This window comes from Helianthus annuus, chromosome 12 (genome assembly GCF_002127325.2).
Source record: "Helianthus annuus cultivar XRQ/B chromosome 12, HanXRQr2.0-SUNRISE, whole genome shotgun sequence".
NCBI classification, from domain to species: Eukaryota; Viridiplantae; Streptophyta; class Magnoliopsida; order Asterales; family Asteraceae; genus Helianthus; species Helianthus annuus.
In genome coordinates this window covers 35,347,074-35,374,866 of record NC_035444.2, presented here as the reverse complement: position 1 = coordinate 35,374,866, position 27,793 = coordinate 35,347,074, and the positions used below count along the sequence as shown (strand labels likewise).

General features: G+C 34.2%; 1 protein-coding gene, 1 long non-coding RNA gene and 1 pseudogene across 2 annotated transcripts; 2 read left to right on the top strand and 1 right to left on the bottom strand.

Annotated features, from left to right (window-relative positions):
* Positions 1–219: 219 nt before the first annotated feature.
* On the bottom strand, positions 220–2,733 carry LOC110894905 (G-type lectin S-receptor-like serine/threonine-protein kinase SD2-5). Its single transcript, XM_022142161.2, has one exon. The coding sequence runs from the start codon at positions 2,731–2,733 to the stop codon at positions 220–222; it is 2,514 nt and encodes an 837-aa protein (XP_021997853.2).
* A 1,186-nt stretch (positions 2,734–3,919) lies between these two features.
* LOC110894908 lies at positions 3,920–7,139 on the top strand. Its single transcript, XR_002566785.2, has 3 exons — positions 3,920–4,106; positions 5,190–5,366; positions 6,788–7,139. It is a non-coding gene; the product is annotated as an uncharacterized LOC110894908 (long non-coding RNA).
* Positions 7,140–13,719: 6,580 nt separating this feature from the next.
* Positions 13,720–26,555, top strand: LOC110892865 (annotated as a pseudogene).
* Positions 26,556–27,793: the final 1,238 nt, after the last annotated feature.

Here is a 27,793-nt window from a genome sequence, read left to right as displayed (position 1 = left end):
CTGATACAGTTACTTTTAAAAAATGTCTTTGAAAAATATATAAAGACCGGAAAAAACTTAAATATCATAAAACTCTCCTGAAAATGTCTCTTTTAGTCTGATTAGGAGCATAGAGGCCAAGACCAAGAAGAAATAATACGTATTAAAAATCTCAATTGCAAAAGATGATGAAACGTTAAGAATGTGCATGATAATCATCCACAAAATCCTCATGGTTCCTTACCTAGGACCAGACAGAACAGAAGCCATCAATGGTGTCAAATCTTTGTCATGTTCAACTGCTGTGTTTCTAGGATCTGTGAAGTTGTAATTCAACCTAGATTCGACTTCCATTACTCCTTCTAACACCTTAACCACCGTTGACATTGAAGGCCTTCTCTTGAAATTATACTGCAAACACCATGAAGCCAATTTCATCATCTCCACAACTTCTGAATTATGTGCCTGCATATCTTCACTGTACTTGTCAACCATATCTTGCAGAGTCCCCTGTTCCCAACATTTTTGAAGGACACCAAGTAAGTGCCAGCCTTCTTCGGACAAAGATGTGTCAAATTTCTTCCTCCCACACAACATCTCTAAGACAACGATCCCGAAGCTGTATACATCCACTTTTTCGGTAATAACTGAGCTCAACCATTCTGGTGCAAGATATCCTGGGGTCCCTCTCATCGTAGTCATAACTTGGGTTTGATTTCTATCGATGAGCTTTGACAACCCGAAATCAGATACTTTGGCATTGAAATCGCTGTCTAGCAGTATGTTTTGAGGTTTAATGTCTAGGTGGATGATTTTTTGTCTACAGTCTTCATGAAGATATGCTAGACCTTTGGCTACATCAAGAATGATTTTCTTTCTGCATCTCCATTCTAGTACGTGCTCTCGGTCTCCATGGTAGATCCAACGATCTAACGATCCATTACTCATGAATTCATACACAAGAAAACGCTGTGATTTCCAAGCACCAAATCCTCTTAGTGTAAGCAAATTCACATGGTGAATGCTTCCAATGGATTGAACCTCAGCTAGGAATGATTTGTTAACTTGCCCAAGACACTCAAGACATTTAACTGCAATCTTGGAGCCGTCTTCAAGAATCCCCTCAAAAACTGCTCCAAATCCGCCTTCACCCAACTTTTTGTTGAAATTCTCTGTGGCGGTTCTCAATTCTTCAGAGGTATACCGATTTGGCATTCCTGGTACCTCGCCTAAGAATTCTTCCTCCATTTGAGTGGCTTGTCTTCGCTTGTCGAGTATGTAAATAATAAAACCTAAAAGCGGAATAAAAAGCAAAAAACTTACCGGAGTAGTAATGAATATAGCTAAACGTGCTGGATCCGAATCATCGTCAGAAGATGTTACATCTGGAGGAGTAATGAATTGTACTTTTATGAAAGCTGAAGCATTACGATGAATTACATCTGGATCAGCATTCGTCATTGTGAAGAGCTCAGAAGGCAAATAACAATCCCCATTTAAAGTATCTGAACCATACTGAAATATAGCTGCTTTGCATGAGCAATTGTTGACACATGCTTGTTTGCAAGTCTCAATATCCACCTTCTCCATGTCTGCAATAATGTTGAAGTACGTAACGTTCTCAAATGGAAACAAAGTTTGATGTTGGGTGGTATTACATGTGAGAGGAGTAATTTCAGAGCAGCCCAGGTTAGGTTGCCGATTGTCCACTGCTCTGAAAAACTCCGGTCTGAAATTGTCTGTCGTGGGAGAACTTGGTACTGGACAGGTACACTGTTGATTACCTGAGCAGATGGCATTTCTTCCACAAGACAAAGGATAATTACACTCTCCAAGATTAGTGTCAAGTAAATCAGCCACCACTAACCACCTTGCTTGCCATTCAAACACTTTCAAATGCCCGTCTGGCATCAGTTTCATGTACTGGGCTGATGATGCTTGAGGTACGGGAATCATGAAATCAGGATCACTTGGCTCAGCAGTAAGAATGAAAAAAGACAAACTGCCATTCAAGAACCTAACATGCCTTCTTCCTGTGAATGTATCGTTGCCTGAGACCCGTCTACTGTAATAGGCTTGAGGTGGGTTTGATCCAAAATAAGCAAACAAACCATTATCTGTGACTTGAAGGGAAAACAAAGCTTTTTGGGTCATCCAGTTGGTTGATGAAACACTAGGTATCAGCTGTTGTCCTTGAAACAGTATTTGCCCTGGTACCAAACAGTCTGTTGGGTAGTCAAAAGATTGCCAAACTACAGAGCTATTGATATCAAACAGCACTAGGTTTCCATCATCGGTTAAGTTTAAACCGGAAACAGATTTTCCAGTAGTGTTGGTAGTCCAAACCGTGCTTCCATCAACATCCTGTAGGACCAATTCTCCGGTTGCAGTGAGATTCAATATTGCGCCATAGCTAACCGGATGGTCTCGGTTAGCTGACCACACCACTTGAGGGAACCCGCTATCTGGTAGAATGATATCACTAGCACTATTGGTTTGAACAATGAAGACAGAGAAGAGGTAAGAGGTGCAGGTTCCGTTGCAGTAGAACCCACATGCGAATTTGGGCCCGAATGATCCTCTAAGGACGATGGCTCGGACCCTCGAGCCATCAGTGAAGTTAACAGAATGGGGCAAAGATTCCGTGTTGGCCCATGTGGTGGAAAGATTTGCAGTGGGGTAATCGGCAGAGGTTGAGTAGCAATTTAAGATGAGAAACAAGGAAAAACAATAACAGATCCATGGCCCCCTCATCACTAATGATTATTGAAGACACAAGGGCCTATGACGATGTGTTTCATGATCTAAATATCATATCTAGCGTAGAAAACGTCAACTCCATGCTAAAGTCGACTCACCTAAGACGAAGTTTCCTTCTAATATAATACAGAAAACCATGTCATGAGTCATCATTATTTGCAGACATTGTCAATTGGCCAAACATCTAAATTATAAAATACAATTTGTCACCATCTCAAAAACGATAAAATAGAAAACACTGCAAAGAGGGGTCTTTAATGGTGATCCTATGGTCACTGGTTAGCAAATCTTAACACCACACCATAATCATTATTTACAGCCATTAATTGGCCCATGGCTGGCTGGGGATGGTGCCGAGAGTCACCCTGTCTTCACATTTCTCAGACCAAAACTCGATCAAGGTCAACAATCTAACCCATTTGAGTTTTGACCTTTGCTGACGCAAGAACTGTCTGTTAGAAGGCGATTTTAATACAGCCGTTCTAGAAAATGGCCACTGGATTCAGCTCGGTCGAACTATCACTTTGGTTAAATTAGAAGATGAGAAATATTAGCAGTATTATAAACTGAACTAGTTAACTTTATATATTTATGTGTCACATTAGTAATTATTATATATGTTTAACTAGGTTAAAATCCGGTGTATTACACGGGTTAAATATGTAGAACTTGATATTATTTTGTAATTTTGAATATGTGGCATAACAACAACAACAACAATTTGTGCGTTTGTTTGTTTACCGTAGAGGTGAAGAAGCCAGCCGGTTCAGCTGAAGAAATTGAAAGACACTTTGGATGTGATTGTTCAAAGCTCATAATCAGAGGCGGAGGATAGTGGGTGCTCGGGGGTGCACCCGCCCACCCCAATATTTCGGTTAGAAGTGTATAAATTCCGATTTTTCGTCCGAAAATTTTAAAATTATATAGGATCGCCCCCTAGATTATTTTTCTTAAATTGTATATTCTAAATATTTATAAACTTTGTACATAAATGATGGGTAGTTTGATAAATATACACTTTGTTTTATTTGAAACTATTATTATTTGACCCGATTTGAATCGAATAGCCAACCCAACCCGAACCGAAACATAACGATAGGAAAAAAGTTTTTTGGGTCCCATTACTTTACGCCCCCTCGAAACTTTTGGTCAAACTCCGCCACTGCTCATAATGGTACCAATTACTCTTTTGAAAATTTCAGTTTGTTGTTTATTAAAGTTTAAATAAATCAGTAAATCAATACTTCTTCTTTCAGGTGGGCGATCGTCCCTTCACAGACATTGTTTATGGAAACAGAAACGGGTTTCTTACTATATCAACTGCACCACTGAGTCTCGCAGAAGAACCATTCACTGTTATTAAGCAGGTTTGTTTTCCCATATACGTGTTTTCAATTTTTTTTTCTTGACATAAATACCCTTCTCTTGTATAACCGATCCGTTAACCGAAACCGAACAGGTTCAACCGAAATGGTTACTGAACCGAAATTAACCGAAACCGAATCAACGGATGATCGATTATCGGTTATTTTTTGTACCCTCAGTTAACCAAAATTAACCGAACCATTCATATTTTTATATATATCTAGCTTTATACCGCCATTTCATGTACTTTATGTTTTATACCTCCATTTCATATATTTATACATCCAGTTCTTGTATTTATACCTCAATTTTATGTATGTATACTACCATTTCATGTATTTATACCTCTATTCCATGTATTTCTAAGTAAAAATTTTAGCCCAAGTTTGGTTTGGTTTGGTTATTAACCGAACCGAAAACCGACAAATTAACTGAATAAACCGAACTGATTAATCGATAACTTCGGTTAAGGCTAATAACCGAATGGAACCGTGCACACCCCTAGTTTGAACTGTAAGGAGAAGATTATAATGGTCATATTCTGAGTTATATATATATATATATATATATATATATATATAGGACAAAGATCCGTTAGGAACCACCCTTTATTGCGAGAACCGCGAGAACCAATGTGAACACAACAAAAAATGTCTAAAAATAGCTAAAAAACACACAATTTTTTTTTAATATTTTTTATATAAAAATCGCTACTTTTAGTAGCAAAAAAAATTTTTTTTTTGGCTACTAAAAGTAGCGATTTTAACATAAAAAATATTAAAAATTTTTTTTTTTAGATTTTTTTAGATTTTTTAGGTTTTTTGAGGGTTTAGTTTTTAGCATTTTAGCGGGGGGGGGGGGGGGTTTAGGTTTTTGGGGGGTGGGGGTTAGGTTTTTTTAGCTATTTTAGGTTGTGTTCACATTGTTTCTCGCGGTTCTCGCAATAAAGGTGGAGATCCGTTAGGAACCACCCTTTATTGCGAGAACCGCGAGAACCAGTGTGAACACATGACAATTTTGTAATTATAATATGTTTAATATAAAACACGCTCATTCCTTTTTTTTGTCAATGTTCTCCATTTTAGGGTTTCAAGGGGTTTCATCAGTTCACAGTTTTCACAAGTGGCAGAGACGCATTCACGGTGGTTTCACGGCGGAGTAGAGGCGTTCATGGTGGTTTTCACGGCGGCGTTCACGTATTTCACGGTGGTGGCAGTCGGCACAGTGTTTACGGTGGCATATAGCGTCTTCTGATTCATCAGGTATCGATCCTCATACATCTATTGATCCTCCTCATACTTTGTTCCTCCTGTCCCTAATCGTGTCATTCCTCCTACCATTGTTCCTCCTGGAACCCTAATTGTGCCACACTCCTCGATAATTCTGATCGTGTTTCTCTAATTACGAATGGAATACTCGATTACGAATGGATTGGGCTAAAATATTAATACTTAGGTTGGTAGTTCATTGTCTTGGTAAATATAAACGAACCGTTTTGACAAAAGCAATGGCCTTGGTGCACCGGTGGTCAACATAGTAATTTGCTAATTCTTGTGATACTAGATTTGGTTAATTAATAAGTACTTTTCGTAAGAACAATGATAAGGGAGATAAACACCCCTGTAGACATCTACTTCTGTAATTAGAAGTCTTAGTTAGGTTGAGTGATTGGATCAACTTGATGCAGGATTGTATTACTGGTTAATTGGTGTCAAATTACCAGATTTGAAGCAATGGTAAGTAGTTTTTTGTACCAGCAATGATTAGGGAAATAAATATGTTTGATTCTCCAAGGTAATCGTGTATGAACACTTCTGTAAATGTCTACTGTTGCAATTAAAAGTATTAGTTAGTTTAGGTGATTGGATAATTATGTTGCTCAAAGTTAGACACCCCTTTAGACAATTTTTGTCCATGTTACCCTCCATTAATGATGGTATCTCATTTTGTTTTACCTTTAAACTTAGGAGATACTTGTGATATTCTTTATTTTTCTTAAGTATCTTTTTTTTTTGATCAACTAGACATATGCACCAAATTATCCAGATCTGATGACTGATGCTGTGTACATTGGCTTAGTAGTTCCATAGGGTATTCTATCAGCTACTCTTCATTAGATAAAAATAACCTTTTAAAGTTTATGTAACACTAATAAATAATAAAATGTTTGTGTTAAGCCACCCGCGAAATTCGCGAGTTCTTAGACTAGTATATGATATATGATTATGTTCTTATTGCAATAATACCGATTATAATACGAATTTTGGAGCACTGCCCTCAATTATATGACGAAATTGAAATGTTTGATTGTAAAATCGATGTGACGAACGGTTTATGGTGTATCGTTATCGCTACTGATGTAATCGAGACGAAGACGACGAAGACGAAATATAGAGAACTGCTAATGCTTGAGAACTGAGAACTGCTGATGTAATTCGAGAGTCAGACGTGATTCTTGTATAAATACACCATCCTGCACATGTGCAGCACTTTACCATTACCCTATAACCATCACCAATAATCTACATCCTGCACATGTGCAGCACGTTACCATTATCCTATAATCATCACCAATAATCTGTTTATCATTTATACAACATTCTTACACATAACATTTACCTTATTAAATATCACTTTTTACCATTTCTTTATTCACTTTTTAACATTCTTTCTATATTTTCAGGAACATTCATACACAAGCTGCTACCATTGCTGCTAGAATTCCGTACCCCCCCTAACGATGAAACCAATTCTTATTCCAATGATGATAATGATACTAATGAAGATACATATGATGATTCTGAATACCCTTCACATACAAATGTACATGAACAGCCCCTTAGACGTTTATCGAGACGTCATAATGCACCCAACCATCAAAAATTTGATTAAGTTCGTCGTCAAAATATTGATCATTTTGTTTTATTATTCGTTTTACATTTAATCTAAACTGTTTACATTCAAGTTGCTCACCTACGTTGAACTGTTGTTTACACTTAATTTGAAACGTCTACATTCATTTTGATTATGTTGAATTACTGTTTACATTCAATTTGACCTACACGTTTACGTTGAACTACTCGGTTAAACATCATTTAAACTATGTATTCCGATATTATGATTACAAATTCCAATGTTAATGATTGCACTTGCACTGTTTATGATTGCACTTGCACGGGTGATACTTTTTTTATCACTCACATTGTTATTGTTTCTACCAATGCACATGTGCATACATGAATATTTTACCTACATATAACCTGTTTCCTTTACATATACATCAACATATGTAATGTGGTACCCGTTACATAATAGGGTACCACATACGTAATATCATATGAACAAATATACAATATCTTAAAAAATACATATATTCATTACTACCATGTTTATTGTTTTTTTTATTAATACACAGTTGCATTACCAACATTAACACACTATCACACAACTTTTGTATAACAACAAGTAAATATAACATCCTTATCATAAGGAATCATATAATCCGAAGAACAATCGTTATTACACATATGCATCACCAGCATATACTATACTAAACAAAATATGACATCCTAAATTAACAAATGTTACCATTCGTAATACATTATACAATACCAATATGTATGTTATATCAAACTTTGCACATGTGCAATACCAACATTACCTCTACCAAACAACATAATACATCATATATTAAAAGACATGATCATCCGTATTGCATGTCCACAAACTACCTATACATAACATTCGCTTTAGTTCACAACCTCACACCTTCTGCTCTTCTTTCCAATTTATATGCATCTTCCAACACTCCTCATGTTTCAATGCATCTTCGTCTATCGTTTTCCGATAATTTTTCATCCGTCAACCTATTAATCAAATACATCCTTGTTGTCAATCCATGAGCAGTTTCGAATAATTTTTTCCTGCATACATTACATCAATTATTTCATGTATGCACATGTGCAGTAATCATATTACATACAATATGCACATGTGCATAACTATGCACATGTGCATTAACATGACTGACCTTATCAACAGGTTTGTTTCAATAAAAAAATTAACCCTTACCAAATCAAAATTCGTATTACCACCAATCAATTTAACATCAATTAGTAACAAAACTATTATGACAAACTATGCCCATGTGCATAACTTTTTTTTAATGCGAATGTTATTCATGGAAGCTAACCTCCATAACAGAGGCGGTCGAACCAACCACTACAGCAAATTGAAAAACAACAACTCAACACAAGAACCTAAAGACCGAAAAAGAGCAGCTACCTTATATCGAACCTACACCATTTTTCCCAACTCACGGACCTATTTTTGGACCGATTCTTATACCATAAAAACCGACGAACTTAATATTACGGATAATATCTCCGGGAACCTTTTATTGTTCCTGGCTAACCATATACAGCAATTTGTCACGAACATAATGCCATATAAAGCTTCTTTCACTTCTCTATCTAGATGGTAAAACTCAGAGGCAATTACGATATCTTTAGCTGAAAACAGAATAAAAGGACTCACCTTGCACCACTGACTGATTTGATATCAGACAGTTTACGCTACCCTACACGAACAAAGAAGGTGTTCAGCTGTTCCATCGCCATCTTCACACAGACAACATTTCACGTCTCCGCCCCAACAGTTTCGATCCCAGCGTGGAATACTAAACCTCCCTCCAAACAAAAATATTGCATTTTTTGGGACCCATTTCGACCATTTCACAACGTGCCTGCTGCTGAAATCGGAGCCGCTATACAGGAAGTTCTTGACAGCATTGACTGAAAAATCAGAGTCATTACCTCCCAACCATTCCTAACCATCTTTGTCATCGGACAAAGTGACATTATCGAGGAGCCCGATCAACTCGTTCCATTACAGTAATTATTCGGCAGAGCTTGGGTTTCTCGACAAATTCCAAACCCCCATAAAGTTTATATTATCCTGATTGTACTGGTCCGCTACCAGTCGTCGTTTCTCTTGTTCCATTCTAAATATATTTGGGAAACGGGTTTTGTGCATAATTATGCACATGTGCATTAACATGACTGGCCTTGTTAGCATATTATGACAAACTATGCACATGTACATCAACATGAATGACCTTATTAACCTATTCTATCAAATTATGCACATGTGCATAACTGTATATCACCCAATGCTACCTTATTATCATATTCAACCATGAGTTACAGGTTCATATAACTTCATAATATAATTGATTACATAATAATATAACTACATAACTGTATGTCATAACAAAAAACAACACCAAAATAACAATACATACAAATTATATATCATATATGAATAAATAATTGAGATTAGTATTCAAATTAATGTGCATATTAACAAACTATGACAATTTATGCATACGTGCATAACTATATAAAACACAAAATCACCTTATTATATTGATTTATTAAGTGAATCCTATTCAAATTTTTGTACACGTTAACATACTATTACGTTTTATGCACATGTGCATAACTATGTATCACACACCTCATTGTTTTATTCAGTGTAATCGTAATTTGTCAAACTTTGCACATGTGCATAACTGTATAGAACATAAAATTAGTTTATTCATGTTCCGTATAAACCTGTTATGTATAAGCCTGTTATGTCGTGTTAATGCACATGTGCATTAACTGTATATATCATAAAATTATCTTATTATCCTGTTTCGTATAAGCATATTCTGCCTTTTCTGTATAAGCCTATTCTATCGTGTTAATGCACATGTGCATTAACACCACATAACTTGTCGATAGTCATAATTCAGTACTAAAACCCTATCACTTACCAAATCTCCGTGTTGCCAATCATATCCAACATTATGCATATAACATCATTATTTAATAAAAAAAATACATAAAACAACACATCAGAATCACATTACACATAGTTCATCACAACATTAGCCCTTCTGTTCACTCAAAAATCATATATATACCACGATTTTCAATAATTCATTTATGAAACAACTGTTTAAATGTAATAACCACATAATAACATGTCTGAATCTACTGTTGATAGTTGTTTTATCATATACGAGTACAAAACAAGGTGTATGAACTTACAATTTCACGGAACGGTGCAACAGAGGATCGATAGTCCGTTGGATGACTTGTGTTCTTCCGATTATCCCTATCTGTGCATTACGATCGTTTTGCCCTAATTTAGACTGGAATACAAATGTGCAATCGGTGATTATGTTGTTAATGCACTGATATATACTAACTTTGATGACGAATACATGATGAATTATAAGATCGAGATGATGAATTTTGGGGGATTTGGAGTGTGACGTGAACTGAGCTGATGAATTGTGTAGAGATTGGATCTGAGATGATGAATGGATGTGAACTGAATATAAATGATGGTTTAATCTGATGTTTGAAGTCCAGGAGGAGGAGAGGGGCTGGTTAACGTACCCTATATATTATATATATATATAGGGGCTGGTTAACGTACAAATGTGCTTATCGTACATTACGTACGCTACAATCTCAGCCGTCAGATCATCTTCCCGCATTGAAAATCGCATGTTGTTTTTTTGTAACAATTTCGCATGTTGGTTTTTTAACATGCGATTTCTTCAAAATTACCACATGCGAAATTGTTACAAAAACCAACATGCTATTTCATCAAAATTATCACATGCGAAATTGAATTACCACATGCGAAATTGTTACAAAAAAACAACCTGCTATTTCATCAAAATTATCACATGCGAAATTGAATTACCACATGCGAAATTGTTACCAAAAAAACAACCTTCTATTTCATCAAAATTATCACATGCGAAATTGAATTAACACATGCGAAATTGTTACAAAAAAACACCTGCTATTTCATCAAATTTATCACATGCGAAATTATTACAAAAAAAAAAAAAAAAAACAACATGCGATTTTCATTGCAGGAAGATGATCTGACGGCTGAGATTGTAGCGTACGTAATGTACGATAAGGGAATTTGTACAGTACCCTTTACCTATATATATATATATATATATATATATATATATATATATATATAGGTAGAGGATCCTGTAAAAAAGGCCTAAAGTGTGAGAAAGGTAAGAAAGAATCTACACCATTAGATCTTTGATCTAATGGTTGAGATTAATAGGGACCAAATTGTAAAATTTGATTTATTTTTTGGACTGAATTGAAAATTCTAGGGGTAATAAAGTCTTTATATCCATTCAAAAAATGGAAACTGTAAATCAAAATCCCTACAATATCTCTCTCTCTCCAGATGATCTCCATCTACGATTTTTTATCATTCTCATAATCAATCTGAAGAAGAAACACGACAGCGGCCAATCGGAAGATCAAACACGACAGCGGCAGCGGCGGTGGTGGTGGTGCGAGCGATAGCGGCGGTGGTGCTGGTGCGAGTGGCAGCGGCGATGGTGCTGGTGTGAGTGGCAGCGGCGGTGGTGGTGCTGGATCGACAGTGGTGGTGCGGCGGTGGTGGTGCCGGAATTAGCAGTGGTGGTGGTCCTGCGATCTCTTTCTATCTACATTGAACGGCGCCGGAAGTGGAGAAGATGATACAGAGGTGTTATATTCTTTCATTAATGGTGTTTTTTTTTCTTTTATGAATGGTGTTTTTTTTCTTTTCTGAATGGTGTTATTTTTTCTTTTCTGAATGGTGTTATTTTCTTTTCTGAATGGTGTTATTTTGTTTCTGAATGGTGTTATTTTGTTTCTGAATGGTGTTATTTTCTTTTTCTGAATGGTGTTATATTTATTTACTGAATGGTGTTATATTCTTGTACTGAATGGTGTTATATTATTTACTGAATGGTGTTATTTTGTTTACTGAATGATGTTATTTTTTGTTTGCTGGATGTTTTTTTTTTGTTTCTGAATGGTGTTATTTTGTTTCTGAATGGTGTTATTTTTTATTTACTGAATAGTGTTATATTTGTACTGAATGGTGTTATTTTGTGTACTGAATGGTGTTATATTTTTGTTTACTGAATGGTGTTATATTATTTTCGTAAAAACACCATGAATTGAACTATGAATTTTTTTAAAACACCATGTCATAAACATGGCTCTGATTCTGTGAATGATGCAAAAAAAAAAAAAAAATTTAAAATGAATGATGTTATGGACGGTTATATTCCTTAAATCAAGGATTTTCTCTCTCCAAATCCTTAAATCAAGGATTACCATATTTGAATTTGTTAATGCATTTACAATCTTACCCTTTTCAATTAATTTAAATCTAATGGTTGAGATTCTTTCTTACCTTTCTCACACTTTTGGTCTTTTTTACAATAACTCCACCCTATATATATATATATATATATATATATATATATATATATATATATATATATATATATATATATATAGTGTGGGGTTCATTGGGGAACACAAAAAAAGTGGGGAACAGGGGAACACCCTTGGATTAAGTTAATCAAGGGCTGAGATTATAGATCAAAATTTTTAAGTCTAAAAAACGCGGAGGGGCATTATTGTCATTTTGAAAAGTTTCAATTAGGTCGTTCACATCTCATCCACCGTCCCTTTCCCCTCCGCCTTCCCCACCGCCGCTGCCACCACCTCTCGCCGCCGTCCGTCCTTCACGTTTTCTGTTCAAATACACATGCTGTGTGTATTTAAAACCTGATCTGCACCTCAGAAATCACGATCTGTATAGCCATAACAATTACACAACGAAGGATTACGCTCTTTGTGAATGTCGCCTGTGAATCGGTGAGGTTCATTCTACACTTGATCTTTCTCGTTTTAGTTTTTATATTGATTTCAAATTACCTTGTCTGGATTTTGTAGTTTATAACGAATTCATCATAATTCTGATTGAATATTCATTGAGTTTTCTAGTTAATAAGCATTCATAGTTGTTTTACGTGAATTGTCAATTTGTTTTATGTAAAAACTTTTTTTTAACATGTTAAATTTTCTCAAAATGAGTTCTAGTGATGCGGATTCTATATCTTACTTTGTCTTATGTAAAAACTTTTTTTTAACATGTTAAATTTTGTCATATGAATTTTAGGTCTTGATTTTGTGTTGTGTTTAGGTCTAGTTGTTTGAGATGATTTGAGTTTGAGGTAATTTCGCATCATGTGCATACGCCTGCCAAGTGTTTGATAAATTGCCTTAATGAACAGGTTTAGCAATTAAACTTTAATTAATTGTTCTTGGCTACTTGTTGGTTAAAGTGCTTCATAATGTTGTTTATATTTACTAATTCTCACATGATCGTAATACTCTATATAGACCTATAGGTATGTGATCACAGACTGCATTCATGTCACATGTTTTAATGCTTGTTCTACATTTGTCATGTCACGTGTTTTATACGTGTTCAATAGTTAGTGTAATAGATCGTAATACTATATATAAAACTTGAGTCACTTGTTTATCTTCTTACCAGATTACATGTGCATTTGGCTTGTATATTTGGTGTGCTGGTGCTGATCCAGCAGATGCAGGGGTTTTCAAGTCCAGAAAGTATTGTATAACCCCCAACAGCCAAACAAATGCTAGAAAAGAAGGGTCAAACCATGAGAGGTCTAAAACCGTAAATGCCACGTTGTCACCGTCTTGTTTAATGGTAGTTTTGTGTCTGATTCCTGGTGCTCTCACGTGTCATTGTTTGAGTTCAGAAGAGGAGTCTTCTCAACACCAAACAAGTGAAGATGGCATATTTTTCTGCAGTTTGTGCGAGGTTGAGGTGCGTTTGACTTTTGAGGTCAAACTATCGTTTTCTGACTTCAAACTTGATGTGATGTCTTGGAAATTTGAAATTAATTGAATTAGTACAAATAAATTTGTTATATAATGCTTGATTTTACAAGCAGGCTAGTCCTATTTTGATATTCGGAGGTCAAAACTTTGACCTGTAAAGTCAAAGTAAGAAAATAAATCATAACAATTGAACATTAGGTTTGGCTTTCTTGTAGGCTTTCAAGTACAGCAAGCACTGTAGAGTATGTGACAAACGTGTCGATTGATTTGATCATCATTGCAGGGTATATCGTTGAAATAATGTGAATACTTATTTGACTTCTTGTTGAGCGTTGACCAATTAAAAACCTAACGTCTCAACTTTCTTGTAGTGGCTCAATAACTGTGTTGGGAAGAAAAACTATAAAAAGTTCTTCACACTTATGGTCTCCGCTCTTCTCCTGGTATGGTCCAACCTGTAAGATATATTGTTGTATTGACATTTAGTTAATACCATCTTGCAATGAAAGAAGCTCCAGGAGTCACTGCATGGTTTGTTTGTTTGTTTGTTTGAATCTCTTGTTGCTTGCTTTTCAAGTTTTAATTATGAAAAATGACTTGAATGAAATTTGTGTGCAGATAATTCTTGACGTCCCAACTATCAGAGGATGGCTAATGCTTGTCGATATGGCTGGGTCTGAAAATATCGAACAGGCTGGTCAAATTGGATTCGAAGCCAAAATGAAGGTAGTTAGCTACAAAATTTCCATAACTTAAATCTTCTATGAAAGACCCGTGTTATATTAATTATTTTGAATTTGCAGACAACAAAGATTAATCAGGGCAATACGGCATTGAAGAGAGTGGTGGAGTCGATTGCCAACGGTGATTCTCACGTGCCGTTCAGAGATAGCAAGTTAACCATGCTTTTGCAGGTAGATTAGATCATTGGATCATCCATCTCTCTATATTATGTATGATTATGCTAGATGGGGTTACTAAATGCTATTTTTCAACAGGATTCGTTCGAAGACGACAAGTCAAAGATTCTTATGATATTATGTGCAAGCCCGGATCCAAAGGAAATGCATAAGACAATATCGACATTGGAATACGATGCAAAAGCCAAATGCGTTGTGCGTGGGCCTCATACGCCAATCAAGGGAGACGATTCGTCTTCGTCAGATGTGATGTTGGGTTCGAGAATCGCGGCTATGGATTAGTTCATTAGCAAGCTGCAAATGGAGAATAAGATACGTGAGAAGGAGAAGAATGAAGCGCATAAACAACTTCAGAAAAAAAGAAGAAGAAATCACAAGTCTGAGGGCGAAACTTGCAGAGGCAGAAGGGAAAAAGAGCAAGGAGGAGATTAACGTCAAGGTTAACAACATGTTGAAGCGGGAATTAGAGAAAAGATAGAAGAGTGTCAGAAAATGGCTGACCGCGTCGTCGAGATGGAGCGGAAGAAGATGGAACGGAAAATCATTCAACAGCAGGAAGAACTCGAAACGCTCAGGCGACGTTTAGAAGAGATCGAATTTGAACTGACTCGTTCCCGAGAGGGAAAACAAAACGAAAACGAAAGCAGAAATCTTTCGTCGTCCTTTTCTTTGGAAGGAAACGGTTTCACTAAGAAATTGATCGACATGTATGCTGACGAGGATCCGGGGATGGAGAAGTCGATGGATCTGGACAAGTCACTCAATATGGAGATTGGTAGTAAACGAGAGTACCAAAAAGCTGCTAATAACAGCATACAGGCGATTCTCGGGTATCCGTATATAGAGAATGATGAGGATGTTTACGTCCCCGGTTCAACGGGTAAATCGTATTTGAGCACTGTGTTTGAGGAGGATGAGGAAGAAGTAGAAGAAGTGCAGAAAGATGTTATCGAGGAGAAGATGGTGTGTGTCACGAATCCTCCACCCGTCTCAGCTTTTAAGTTCGATACTGACTCATTATCAACCGCAGCAGGATCTGAGTCGGAGTGCGTTGACCCGGATACCGCCTCGTCTAGGCAGTTACGTATCCAAAATATATTTACTCTTTGTGGAAACTACCGTGAGCTTTCTCAACAGCACACTCCGTTAACCGCCACAAACAAGAGTACTGAAAACTGCAGTGATTCAAAGGAAACGAAGCAGAAGACCATGAAACAAGTTGTGTGTGATTCAAAGGAAAACTGCAGCCCCTTGAGAAACAGTAATGATGTGGTGGAAGTGGCGGTATGTTTACACAGCTACTAATTTTATTTTTATTTACGAGTTTATCGTTGACGTGTTACTATATGTATGTATGTATGGATTGTAGGATCTATCAGGAGGAAACAAGCTCCCGTTCACTTCATTGGAATACAAGGTCGCAATGGAGAAGAAGCTCCCATTCATTTCACTGGAAAACAAGCTTCCCTTTACTTCGCTGGAAAACAAACTTCCATCACTTTCTGCTGTTTCGTTTGACTAGATGTCGGTAGTATTTTCATTTTGGAGTACATAAAATCGATGTACTCTTGAACTCCTATCAGATGTGAACTGTATTTTCTTTTCATGTGCAGAGTTTATTTTTCGTTGATATCTATCTATCAATCATTATCATATCACACAAATATTTATGTATTGTTATTGATGCTTTCTTTGCTTGCATCCCTGAGTGATCCTTCTGTATTAGAAGGTTTCTCGCCACTTAGGATTTGGCCTAGTTATCAAGAGGTGTAATTTAGGTGAGAAAAATCTTAGCTGTTCAGAAATTTTAGCTGAAGATGTTAGCTATAGTTTGGTCAGGTCAGGTGTTTCATATAAGTAGCATTTAATTTGTTGTTTGTGCAATTGGTTTTATTTTACAAAACTTTTAGCTTAAAGATGGTTCATTAGCAGCCTCATGTCATTAAGAAGCTATACTGTGTTCACTCAATAAGTTCACAATCAAGATTCGTTATGTATGTATTTTGTTTACAGTATGATGTGGTCCCACCTGAGACCAACTCAGTTAGCTCACTAGGGAAAAAGACACTTGATGACCCCATCAAGAAAAAGAATTCCGCAGCTGTGAAGATCAGCCGATGGACCTTGGCCGGTTTAAACGCAGAAGACGTCTCAAGAGCCGCATCAGAGGTAAATCATTTTGATTGTAGCCGGTGCAAGTGCCTATGCTCGAGTATATGATTATGCTCGCATGCGCAAGGTAAATCTTTTTGTTTTAATGTAAAATGTCTATTCTAGCTTCAACATAGCACAGTTCGTTAGGAATTTAATCATGGCCAACATAGTTCTTCTCATCTATAATATGTTATGCTTCGGTGTTGGCACATATATGTTTGGGTTTTCAAGCATAGCATCTCAGTTTCCTTTTTTCCTCACTTTTCACAGGTTTGTGACAAACAAAAAGCTATTATATTAGCTGACATGGCACATATCAGTCGGTCGGTTGCTGCTGGTGTTGTACCGTCACCTTTTGAATATGCATATGTTTTGACAACCACAACACACAAGTCACTGCATGGGCCACGTGGAGCAATGATCTTTTTCAGGAAAGGACTAAAAGAGATCAACAAGAAAAACAAAGACGTTTGTCTTTTATAGTTAATATGAACATTTTTAGGAACGAATGCTTTGTTGCAAAGTATATATTTTATTTTAATATTTCCATCTTTATCGTGCTTTTGCGTAGACAATCTGGTATCAAAACCACATTTTTCTGCATATTCTGAATATGCTTGAATTGCACTCTCTAAGGTTTGAACTTTTGATCAATAGACAGTCTATTTTCTTCTGGCACATTTGGTACCCAAAATAAAGATCCATGAGGAGTGCTACTTGCATAACTGTTGTAAGATTCACTTGTTGAGATATAATTAGATGCTGAAAAGAAAAACAAAAGAAAAATCAGAACATATATATAATTTTAAAGATAATGATATTAATAACAATAATAATTATAAGACAGAGAGAAAAATTTTAATACCCTCACCTTCAAATTCACTTGGTCCTTCTCTTGTACTTACACTTGGTCCAACTATAAGATTATCATTCATTGCATGCATTTTGAATTTTCAATCTAACCTTTATAAAACAAAAATTATAAGGTCAAATTCTTAACATCTTAAATATTTATTTAACATTTTAAATATTTATCATTCATTAAATCCATTTTAAGTTTCAATGAACCTTTGTAACAAAAATAAAAGGCATAAAAGACAAATTCTCAACATGTTAAACATTTATTAACATTTAAAAATAATTTAACACTAAACATGTGTGTATAAAGCAGATAAATATTTTAAGTTTTTATTAATTGCAAGGTACGTCTTGTGTCACCATGGTTTCCTAGCTCACGCAATATAAATTTTTTCTTAACATGTTAAATAAATGATTTTACTAACTGCAAACATGTAATCTTATAATACAAATCAGATAAAATATATGACAAACAACATATCCAATTTTTAAACTTTACATTTGATATCTGATATAAGCACAACAAGTTATATTAAAAAGTTATATTGTTAACATTCAAACTGTATTAAAAAGCAGATAAACATTTTCTTAACATGTTAAATAAATGTTTTTACTAACAGCATACATGTAATCTTATAATATAAATCACTTAATTTAAATGACAAACAGCTTACGCAATTTTTAACCTTGACATTTGATATCTTATATAAGCACAACAAGTTATATTAAAAAGTTATATTCTAAAAAAGTTAACTATAAGAAAAAGCAGATAAATATTTTCTTAACATGTTAAATAAATGTTTTTACTAACTCCATACATGTAATCTTATAATATAAATCACATAAAATAAATGACAAACAACATATGCGACTTTTAAACTTTACATTTTGATATCTGATATAAGCACAACAAGTTATATTAAAAAGTTATATTCTTATCATGTTAAATATATTTAAATGCATATAACTATTTTCTTAACATGTTAAATAAATATTTTACTAACTGCATACATGTTATATTGATTAACTAACATTTTAGCTTTTACTAATCGCAAGGTACGTCTTGTGTCACCATAGTTTCCTAGATCACCAGTGATCCGGGTGAGATCAGAGATACATCACCTCATAGAAGGTTAGGAGCTTTCCCGACAATATACCATTGCGAATAATTATAAATAATACAGAATATTTTCTTAACATGTCAAATAATGTTTCTTCTAACTCCATACATGTATTCTTATAATATAAATCACTTAAACTAAATGACAACCAACTTGTGCAATTTTTAACCTTGACATTTGATATCTTATATAAGCACAACAAGTTATATTAAAAAGTTGTTTTCTTATCATGTTAAATATATTTAAATGCAGTAAAATATTTTCTTAACATGTTAAATAAATGTTTTTACTAACTACATACATGTAATCTAATTATATTAAAAGGCAGATAAATATTTTCTTAACATGTTAAATAAATGTTTTTGCTAAGTGCATAGACGTAACCTTATAATATAAATCAGTAAAATTAAATAACAAACAACCTATGAAAGTTTTTAAATTTAAATTTGATATCTGATATAAGCATAAAAAGTTATATTGATTAACTAACATTTTTAATTTTTATTAATCGCAAGGTACGTCTTGTGTCACCATGGTTTCCTAGATCACCAGTGATCCGGGTGAGATCAGAGATACATCACCTCGTAGAAAGTTAGGAGCTTTCCCGAAAATATACCATTGCGAATAATTATAAATAATACAGAATATTTCCTTAACATGTTAAATAAATGTTTCTTCTAACTCCATACATGTAATATTATAATATAAATCACTTAAACTAAATGACAACCAACTTATGCAATTTTTAACCTTGACATTTGATATCTTATATAAGCACAACAAGTTATATTAAAAAGTTATTTTCTTAACATGTTAAATATATTTAAATGCAGTAAAATATTTTCTTAACATGTTAATTAAATGTTTTTGCTAAGTGCATAGACGTAACCTTATAATATAAATCAGTAAAATTAAATAACAAACAACCTATGAAAGTTTTTAAATTTAAATTTGATATCTGATATAAGCATAATAAGTTATATTGATTAACTAATATTTTTAATTTTTATTAATCGCAAGGTACGTCTTGTGTCACCATGGTTTCCTAGATCAACAGTAATCCGGGTGAGATCAGAGATACATCACCTCGTAGAAGGTTAGGAGCTTTCCCGACAATATACCATTGCGAATAATTATAAATAATACATAATATTTCCTTAACATGTTAAATAAATGTTTCTTCTAACTCCATACATGTAATCTTATAATATAAATTACTTAAACTAAATGACAACCAACTTATGCAATTTTTAACCTTGACATTTGATATCTTATATAAGCACAACAAGTTATATTAAAAGGTTATTTTCTTAACATGTTAAATATATTTAAATGCCGTAAAATATTTCCTTAACATGTTAAATAAATGTTTCTTCTAACTCCATACATGTAATCTTATAATATAATTTACGTAAACTAAATGACAACCAACTTATGCAATTTTTAACCTTGACATTTGATATCTTATATAAGCACAACAAGTTATTTTTAAAAAGTTATTTTCTTAACATGTTAAATATATTTAAATGCAGTAAAATATTTTCTTAACATGTTAAATAAATGTTTTTACTAATTACATACATGTAGACTTATAATATAAATCCGTAAAATTAAATAACAAACAACCTATGAAAGTTTTTAAATTTAAATTTGATATCTGATATAAGCATAAGAAGTTATATTGATTAACTAATATTTTTAATTTTTATTAATCGCAAAGTAGGTCTTGTGTCCCCATGGTTTCCTAGATCACCAGTGATCTGGGTGAGATCAGAGATACATCACCTCGAAGAAGGTTAGGAGCTTTCCCGACAATATACCATTGCGAATAATTATAAATAATACAGAATATTTCCTTAACATGTTAAATAAATGTTTCTTCTAACTCCATACATGTAATCTTATAATATAAATCACTTAAACTAAATGACAACCAACTTATGCAATTTTTAACCTTGACATTTGATATCTTATATAAGCACAACAAGTTATATTAAAAAGTTATTTTCTTAACATGTTAAATATATTTAAATGCAGTAAAATATTTTCTTAACATGTTAAATAAATGTTTTTAATAATTACATACATGTAGACTTATAATATAAATCAGTAAAATTAAATAACAAACAACCTATGAAAGTTTTTAAATTTAAATTTGATATCTGATATAAGCATAACAAGTTATATATATTAACTAATATTTTTAATTTTTATTAATCGCAAGGTACGTCTTGTGTCACCATGGTTTCCTAGATCACCAGTGATCCGAGTGAGATCAGAGATACATCACCTCGTAGAAGGTTAGGAGCTTTCCCGACAATATACCATTGCGAATAATTATAAATAATACAGAATATTTCCTTAACATGTTAAATAAATGTTTCTTCTAACTCCATACATGTAATCTTATAATATAAATCACCTAAACTAAATGACAACCAACTTATGCAATTTTTAACCTTGACATTTGATATCTTATATAAGCACAACAAGTTATATTAAAAAGTTATTTTCTTAACATGTTAAATATATTTAAATGCAGTAATATATTTTCTTAACATGTTAAATAAATGTTTTTACTAATTACATACATGTAGACTTATAATATAAATCAGTAAAATTAAATAACAAACAACCAATGAAAGTTTTTAAATTTAAATTTGATATCTGATATAAGCATAAGAAGTTATATTGATTAACTAATATTTTTAATTTTTATTAATCGCAAAGTAGGTCTTGTGTCCCCATGGTTTCCTAGATCACCAGTGATCTGGGTGAGATCAGAGATACATCACCTCGAAGAAGGTTAGGAGCTTTCCCGACAATATACCATTGCGAATAATTATAAATAATACAGAATATTTCCTTAACATGTTAAATAAATGTTTCTTCTAACTCCATACATGTAATCTTATAATATAAATCACTTAAACTAAATGACAACCAACTTATGCAATTTTTAACCTTGACATTTGATATCTTATATAAGCACAACAAGTTATATTAAAAAGTTATTTTCTTAACATGTTAAATATATTTAAATGCAGTAAAATATTTTCTTAACATGTTAAATAAATGTTTTTAATAATTACATACATGTAGACTTATAATATAAATCAGTAAAATTAAATAACAAACAACCTATGAAAGTTTTTAAATTTAAATTTGATATCTGATATAAGCATAACAAGTTATATATATTAACTAATATTTTTAATTTTTATTAATCGCAAGGTACGTCTTGTGTCACCATGGTTTCCTAGATCACCAGTGATCCGGGTGAGATCAGAGATACATCACCTCGTAGAAGGTTAGGAGCTTTCCCGACAATATACCATTGCGAATAATTATAAATAATACAGAATATTTCCTTAACATGTTAAATAAATGTTTCTTCTAACTCCATACATGTAATCTTATAATATAAATCACCTAAACTAAATGACAACCAACTTATGCAATTTTTAACTTTGACATTTGATATCTTATATAAGCACAACAAGTTATATTAAAAAGTTATTTTCTTAACATGTTAAATATATTTAAATGCAGTAAAATATTTTCTTAACATGTTAAATAAATGTTTTTACTAATTACATACATGTAGACTTATAATATAAATCAGTAAAATTAAATAACAAACAACCTATGAAAGTTTTTAAATTTAAATTTGATATCTGATATAAGCATAACAAGTTATATTGATTAACTAATATTTTTAATTTTTATTAATCGCAAGGTACGTCTTGTGTCACCATGGTTTCCTAGACCAACAGTGATCCGGGTGAGATCAGAGATACCTCACCTCGTTGAAGGTTAGGAGCTTTCCCGACAGTATACCATTGCGAATAATTATAAATAATACAAAATATTTTCTTAACATGTTAAATAAATGTTTCTTGTAACTCCATAGATGTAATCTTAGAATATAAATCACTTAAACTAAATGACAACCAACTTATGCAATTTTTAACCTTGACATTTGACATCTTATATAAGCACAACAAGTTATATTAAAAAGTTATTTTCTTAACATGTTAAATATATTTAAATGCCGTAAAATATTTTCTTAACATGTTAAATAAATGTTTTTACTAACTGCATACATGTAATCTTATTATATAAATCACATAAAATAAATGACAAACAACATATGCAATTTTTAAACTTTACATTTTGATATCTGATATAAGCACAACAAGTTATATTAAAAAGTTATATTCTTATCATGTTAAATATATTTAAATGCAGATAACTATTTTCTTAACATGTTAAATAAATGTTTTTACTAACTGCATACATGTAATCTTAGAATACAAATCAGTAAAATTAAATCACAAACAACCTATGAAAGTTTCAAACTTCACATTTCATATCTGATATAAGCACAACAAGTTATATTGATTAACTAATGTTTTAGCTTTTATTAATCGCAAGGTACGTCTTGTGTCACCATGGTTTCCTAGATCACCAGTATTTCTCTTAAAGTCAGTATTGAGTTCTCTACCAACGTATTTCTTATCGTTATACAAAGCCCCGCTACAAGTGTTGAATTATCTTGAAAAGCTTCGTAGGATATTCTTTTGGGGTGGGTCGGAAGAGGTTTCGAAAATGTGCTGGATGGCTTGGGAGAAAATTGTTGCTCCAACTACCTATGGGGGGTTGGGTTTCGGTTTTCTCCGGGATGCGAATTTAGCCATGCTTGCGAAATGGTGGTGGCGGTATAAAACAGAGAAAAACGGGCTTTGGAGGAAGGTTATTTGTGCGATTCACTCCAACTCGAGATCGTGGAATTCCATACCGGCTAAGATTTCCATTGCAGGCCCGTGGAAGCAAATTTTCAAAGTCTACCCGTCTCTAATTAATATGGGGGTTGATTTGGTAAAAGTTTTAAAAGGGGTGGTTGGTGACGGGTGAAACATCGCTTTCTCGGTGGATGTTTGGGCCTGCCCAGAACCACTTTCAGCTAGGTTTCCTTCATTATTTCAACCGGAAAAAGATAGAAGGTGCTCTGTGGCGGACCGAGCTCGGGTAGGGACAAACGTGGTGTCATGTGGTTGGGAGTGGAAGCATGCGGTGAATAGCTCAACTGGGTTGTTAGAATTCCAGCAGCTGACTTCATTACTCCAGGGAGTTAACATTTAAACGGCTGCAGACCAATGGACCTGGCTCCTTGACATGTCTGGTAAGTTTTCTGTTCGAAGCATTAAACAGTTCACACAGGTCTCAAATAGGGAGCGACCTAATTATGTTATGAGCTGGAATAACTGGTTGCCTAAGAAGATTGGTATTGTGGCATGGCGAGCGGAAAAGGAGAGACTACCTACTAGAGAAGCCTTGTCGAAACGGGGGGTCTGTGTTCAATCCGTCGAATGTATATTTTGTGGTGATTCCGCAGAAACTAGCAAGCATATTCTAGTCTCCTGTGAGTTTGCTCAAACAGTGTGGCAGGTGATCAACCGTTGGTGTAAAAACCCGTCATTCTTGGTCTATAATATTCGAGACGTCCTGGAGTTTCTCAAGTCAATCAGAGGCTCAAGAAAGAGAAAAAAGGCCTTTCATGCTATATGTCAAACCACTGGAGCATTTGGAGGCTGCGAAATGCAAATGTCTTCGCGAGTCGGGATATCTCAGTCTCGAGTGTAGTCGAGGAGGTTAAAACGATGAGCTTTCATTGGATAAAACATCGATCAAAGTCCACTTCTTTAACCTGGGACCAATGGTGCAAGTTTGATGATTGTTTGTGGTGTCTCATGTTTGTGGTATTTGGTGATGTCAAGTTTTGATGTGTTGGGTCTTTGTACTTTCAGTGTATATGTACGTTTGGTGCTAGCCGCTTGCTAGATTAATAAAGGTTTATGTTGGCCGTTCAAAAAAAAAAGATCACCAGTGATCCGGGTGAGATCAGAGATACATCACGTTGTTGTATTTATCTAATTCTTTTGGTGAATAACTAAAGTTTATTTATATATGTTATGTGTCACTATGTGTTGTACAGTTCAGTAGGGTTATTGTGTGTTCCGATGCGGCTGCAGAAGCCGCTCGTCTCGGGTACACATCAGTGGACAGACCAGAGGGATTTCTAGTTTCAGCAGTTGCTTCTCTAGGGGACGAAATTACAGAACTGACCTCACCAACTGAGGTACATGAATCCTGAATATTTCGTCACGCGTACGAGAGTACGCGATTTACCTAACATTAAGTACACAATTTCACAGGACGAAGTCACTAGAAGATAAGAAAGCTGGAGTGATGGGGTTAGGAAGGAAGAAAATCGATGCAAAGGAGCATTTCGTCTGCAAAGATGACATCAAAGTGCCTTGTGGTAGTCTAGTTGCATCTGAGCATAAAAACAGCACTCTCGAGTACAATGAGTATGTTGTTTACGATCCAAAACAGGTGAGTTAGTTTGTTCAACAGTTTATATATTTGTTTTTACTGCGGTTGTTATGTAAGTGGAGTGATGTTTGTAGGTGTGCATGAGGAAATTTTATAATATAAAACACTACTCTATGTAGACTTTTTTATATGATATTATAATATTAACCATACCAGTACTAAAGGAAATTTTGGTTGAAGCATTTCATCGAGCAGTTGGTGTGCACCTTCTAACTTATCAGTTTTGAGCAACATAACAGAATACACTCCTCTATGTGTTGTATATAATATTAGCATTTGCAGATCAACAAAAATATATGATAAAATCTAACCTAGATAACATCTCTATACAAATGAAATTTAATTAAAAATTATTAACATGTTAAAACAATGTTTTTTTTATAAAAAAGTTAAAAAAACAGAAACATAAATATACATATAATCATAATTTCCTAAAATCAGGTTAAATTAAATAAAAATTAATTGATAATCGCAAAATAAATGATATCTTAACCTGAAATTTAAGATTTGAAACCCTAGAAACAAGATCTCAGTCAAAATCAGCAACAGCTATAGTTTTGTAATAGTTTTCCTCAACCAGATCTGAAAAATATGAAAAATATGAAGATTATTAGTGTAGATTCGAAAAATCTCAGCCGCAATCTGAAAAATTGAACAGATCTGAAAAATATGGTGCTAGACCTTCTCTTAAATCGCAGTGGTTGTTGCTAGTGGTGTTTAATATTTGCCTTGGCGGATGCTGGCGGCGTATTGTAGTAGTGGCGGTGGTGGTTTATGGTGGTGACGGTGGCGACGGTGTCACAGAGAGAACCTAGGGTTTCATAGCAAAGTAGATATCTTTTTTTGGACAAAAATGCCCTTGTTCCCTTGTTCCCCACTTTTTTAGAGTTCCCCAATGAACTCTCCCCTATATATATATATATATATATATATATATATAATGAAATTGGCTATATGAATTTTAAGTGTTTTGAGAGTACCTTTTGTTACATTATATGCAACAAGTGGTACTCGGTCCCAGTTCAGCTGCAAACACTTTGATCTTACCTACTGGCACCACATTTATGCTTGTTTGATCTATGGATGCATAAACCATTGCAATTGGTTGTTTACAGGTGCGGAAAATTGAACTGGCTCTTGTGAATCGGTGGTTGAAGAAGGGTTTAAAACCCGCCAATGAGAGGCTTCTTTCGGACGCTTGGATTGCGTTAAAGAACCACCATCTATTTAAGGAATGTTGTAGGTGAATCAGGAATTGAAATCATTTTATGTGGTCAAAGCGGTCTATGTATGATTCTTTTTGTTACATTGTTAATTTCATAAATGAAACCATATAGTGTGTCGTGTGTCCGACTTTGTGCAATGCTCCAAGTTTCTTTGATAGCCAGAGTCACGGACTCACACGAGTGGAACAGACAAGTTGCAACTTTAAATGAGTTAACGGCACAAACGTGTACTGTGCATATGAGATTTTAGGTCATGAGAAGTTAGCGAGATATTGTGCTAATTATAGTCTTATGGTACCACCACTCATTTGAGTTTCTTGTGTTAATCAGTGCTACACACTATGTGAATGGGTCGGTTTTGGAACCTAACCTAACCGAACCAAAACCGAAAGTTAGCCATCCAATGCGTTCTTTTGCTTCAATCCCTCTAGAGGCACGGTACTTGACGCATGTGCATTTGATGCGGGTAATTGATGTTGGTGGGCCAAGGGGTGACAGGAGATGTTTTTATGTGTTACAAGTGGTTGCTAGATACGGTTTGGATGGAAGGAGTTTGCATGCATCAATACCGGACTAGGGTTCTTTGGTGGTTATTGGAAAGATTTAATAACTTACTTAGAGAATAAATGCAAAAGCTCAAAACCATAAATTCATAGTGTTTTAGGGCATGAGCAGGTGAAGAACATGAGTTTGGTACTAGTTGCTGTGTTGATGTTTCTATAATCAAAGGTTGGGTCCTATTGATTTTTTGTTTTTTCGTATTAGATATGTAGATGATAGTATGATACACATAACTGGGTTTGACCCAACTGGTCTGGGCTACACATAATGATCCATAATCGTCATAGCCCATCTATTTCTATATTAGTGGGCTTAATTCTGTGATCACTCTGGTTGCATACAGTTTAGTTCTTATCTTTATTACTTTTATACACTCTCATATTCATATACATACCGACTTAAGTGTCGGTGGATGGTTTGAGGTATTGGCCGTGGACAGTTGGACCCATTATTCATGTTATTGTACAGCTTCAATACAAGGAGAGACATTGTCAAGTTAGAATATTTTGACGAGAGATTCAAATGATAGGTTATTTCTATAGCCTTTCGTTTATTGGTTTTGGGTTCTAAATAGTGCCTAAACTAATTCAAAAACAATTTCACCTCCACAGTTCAGTTAAAAAATGTGCTTTGGGTTATAATGAATCACTTCCCAAGATATAACGGAGCAATGAGTAGTGTTACTTTATCAACAATAG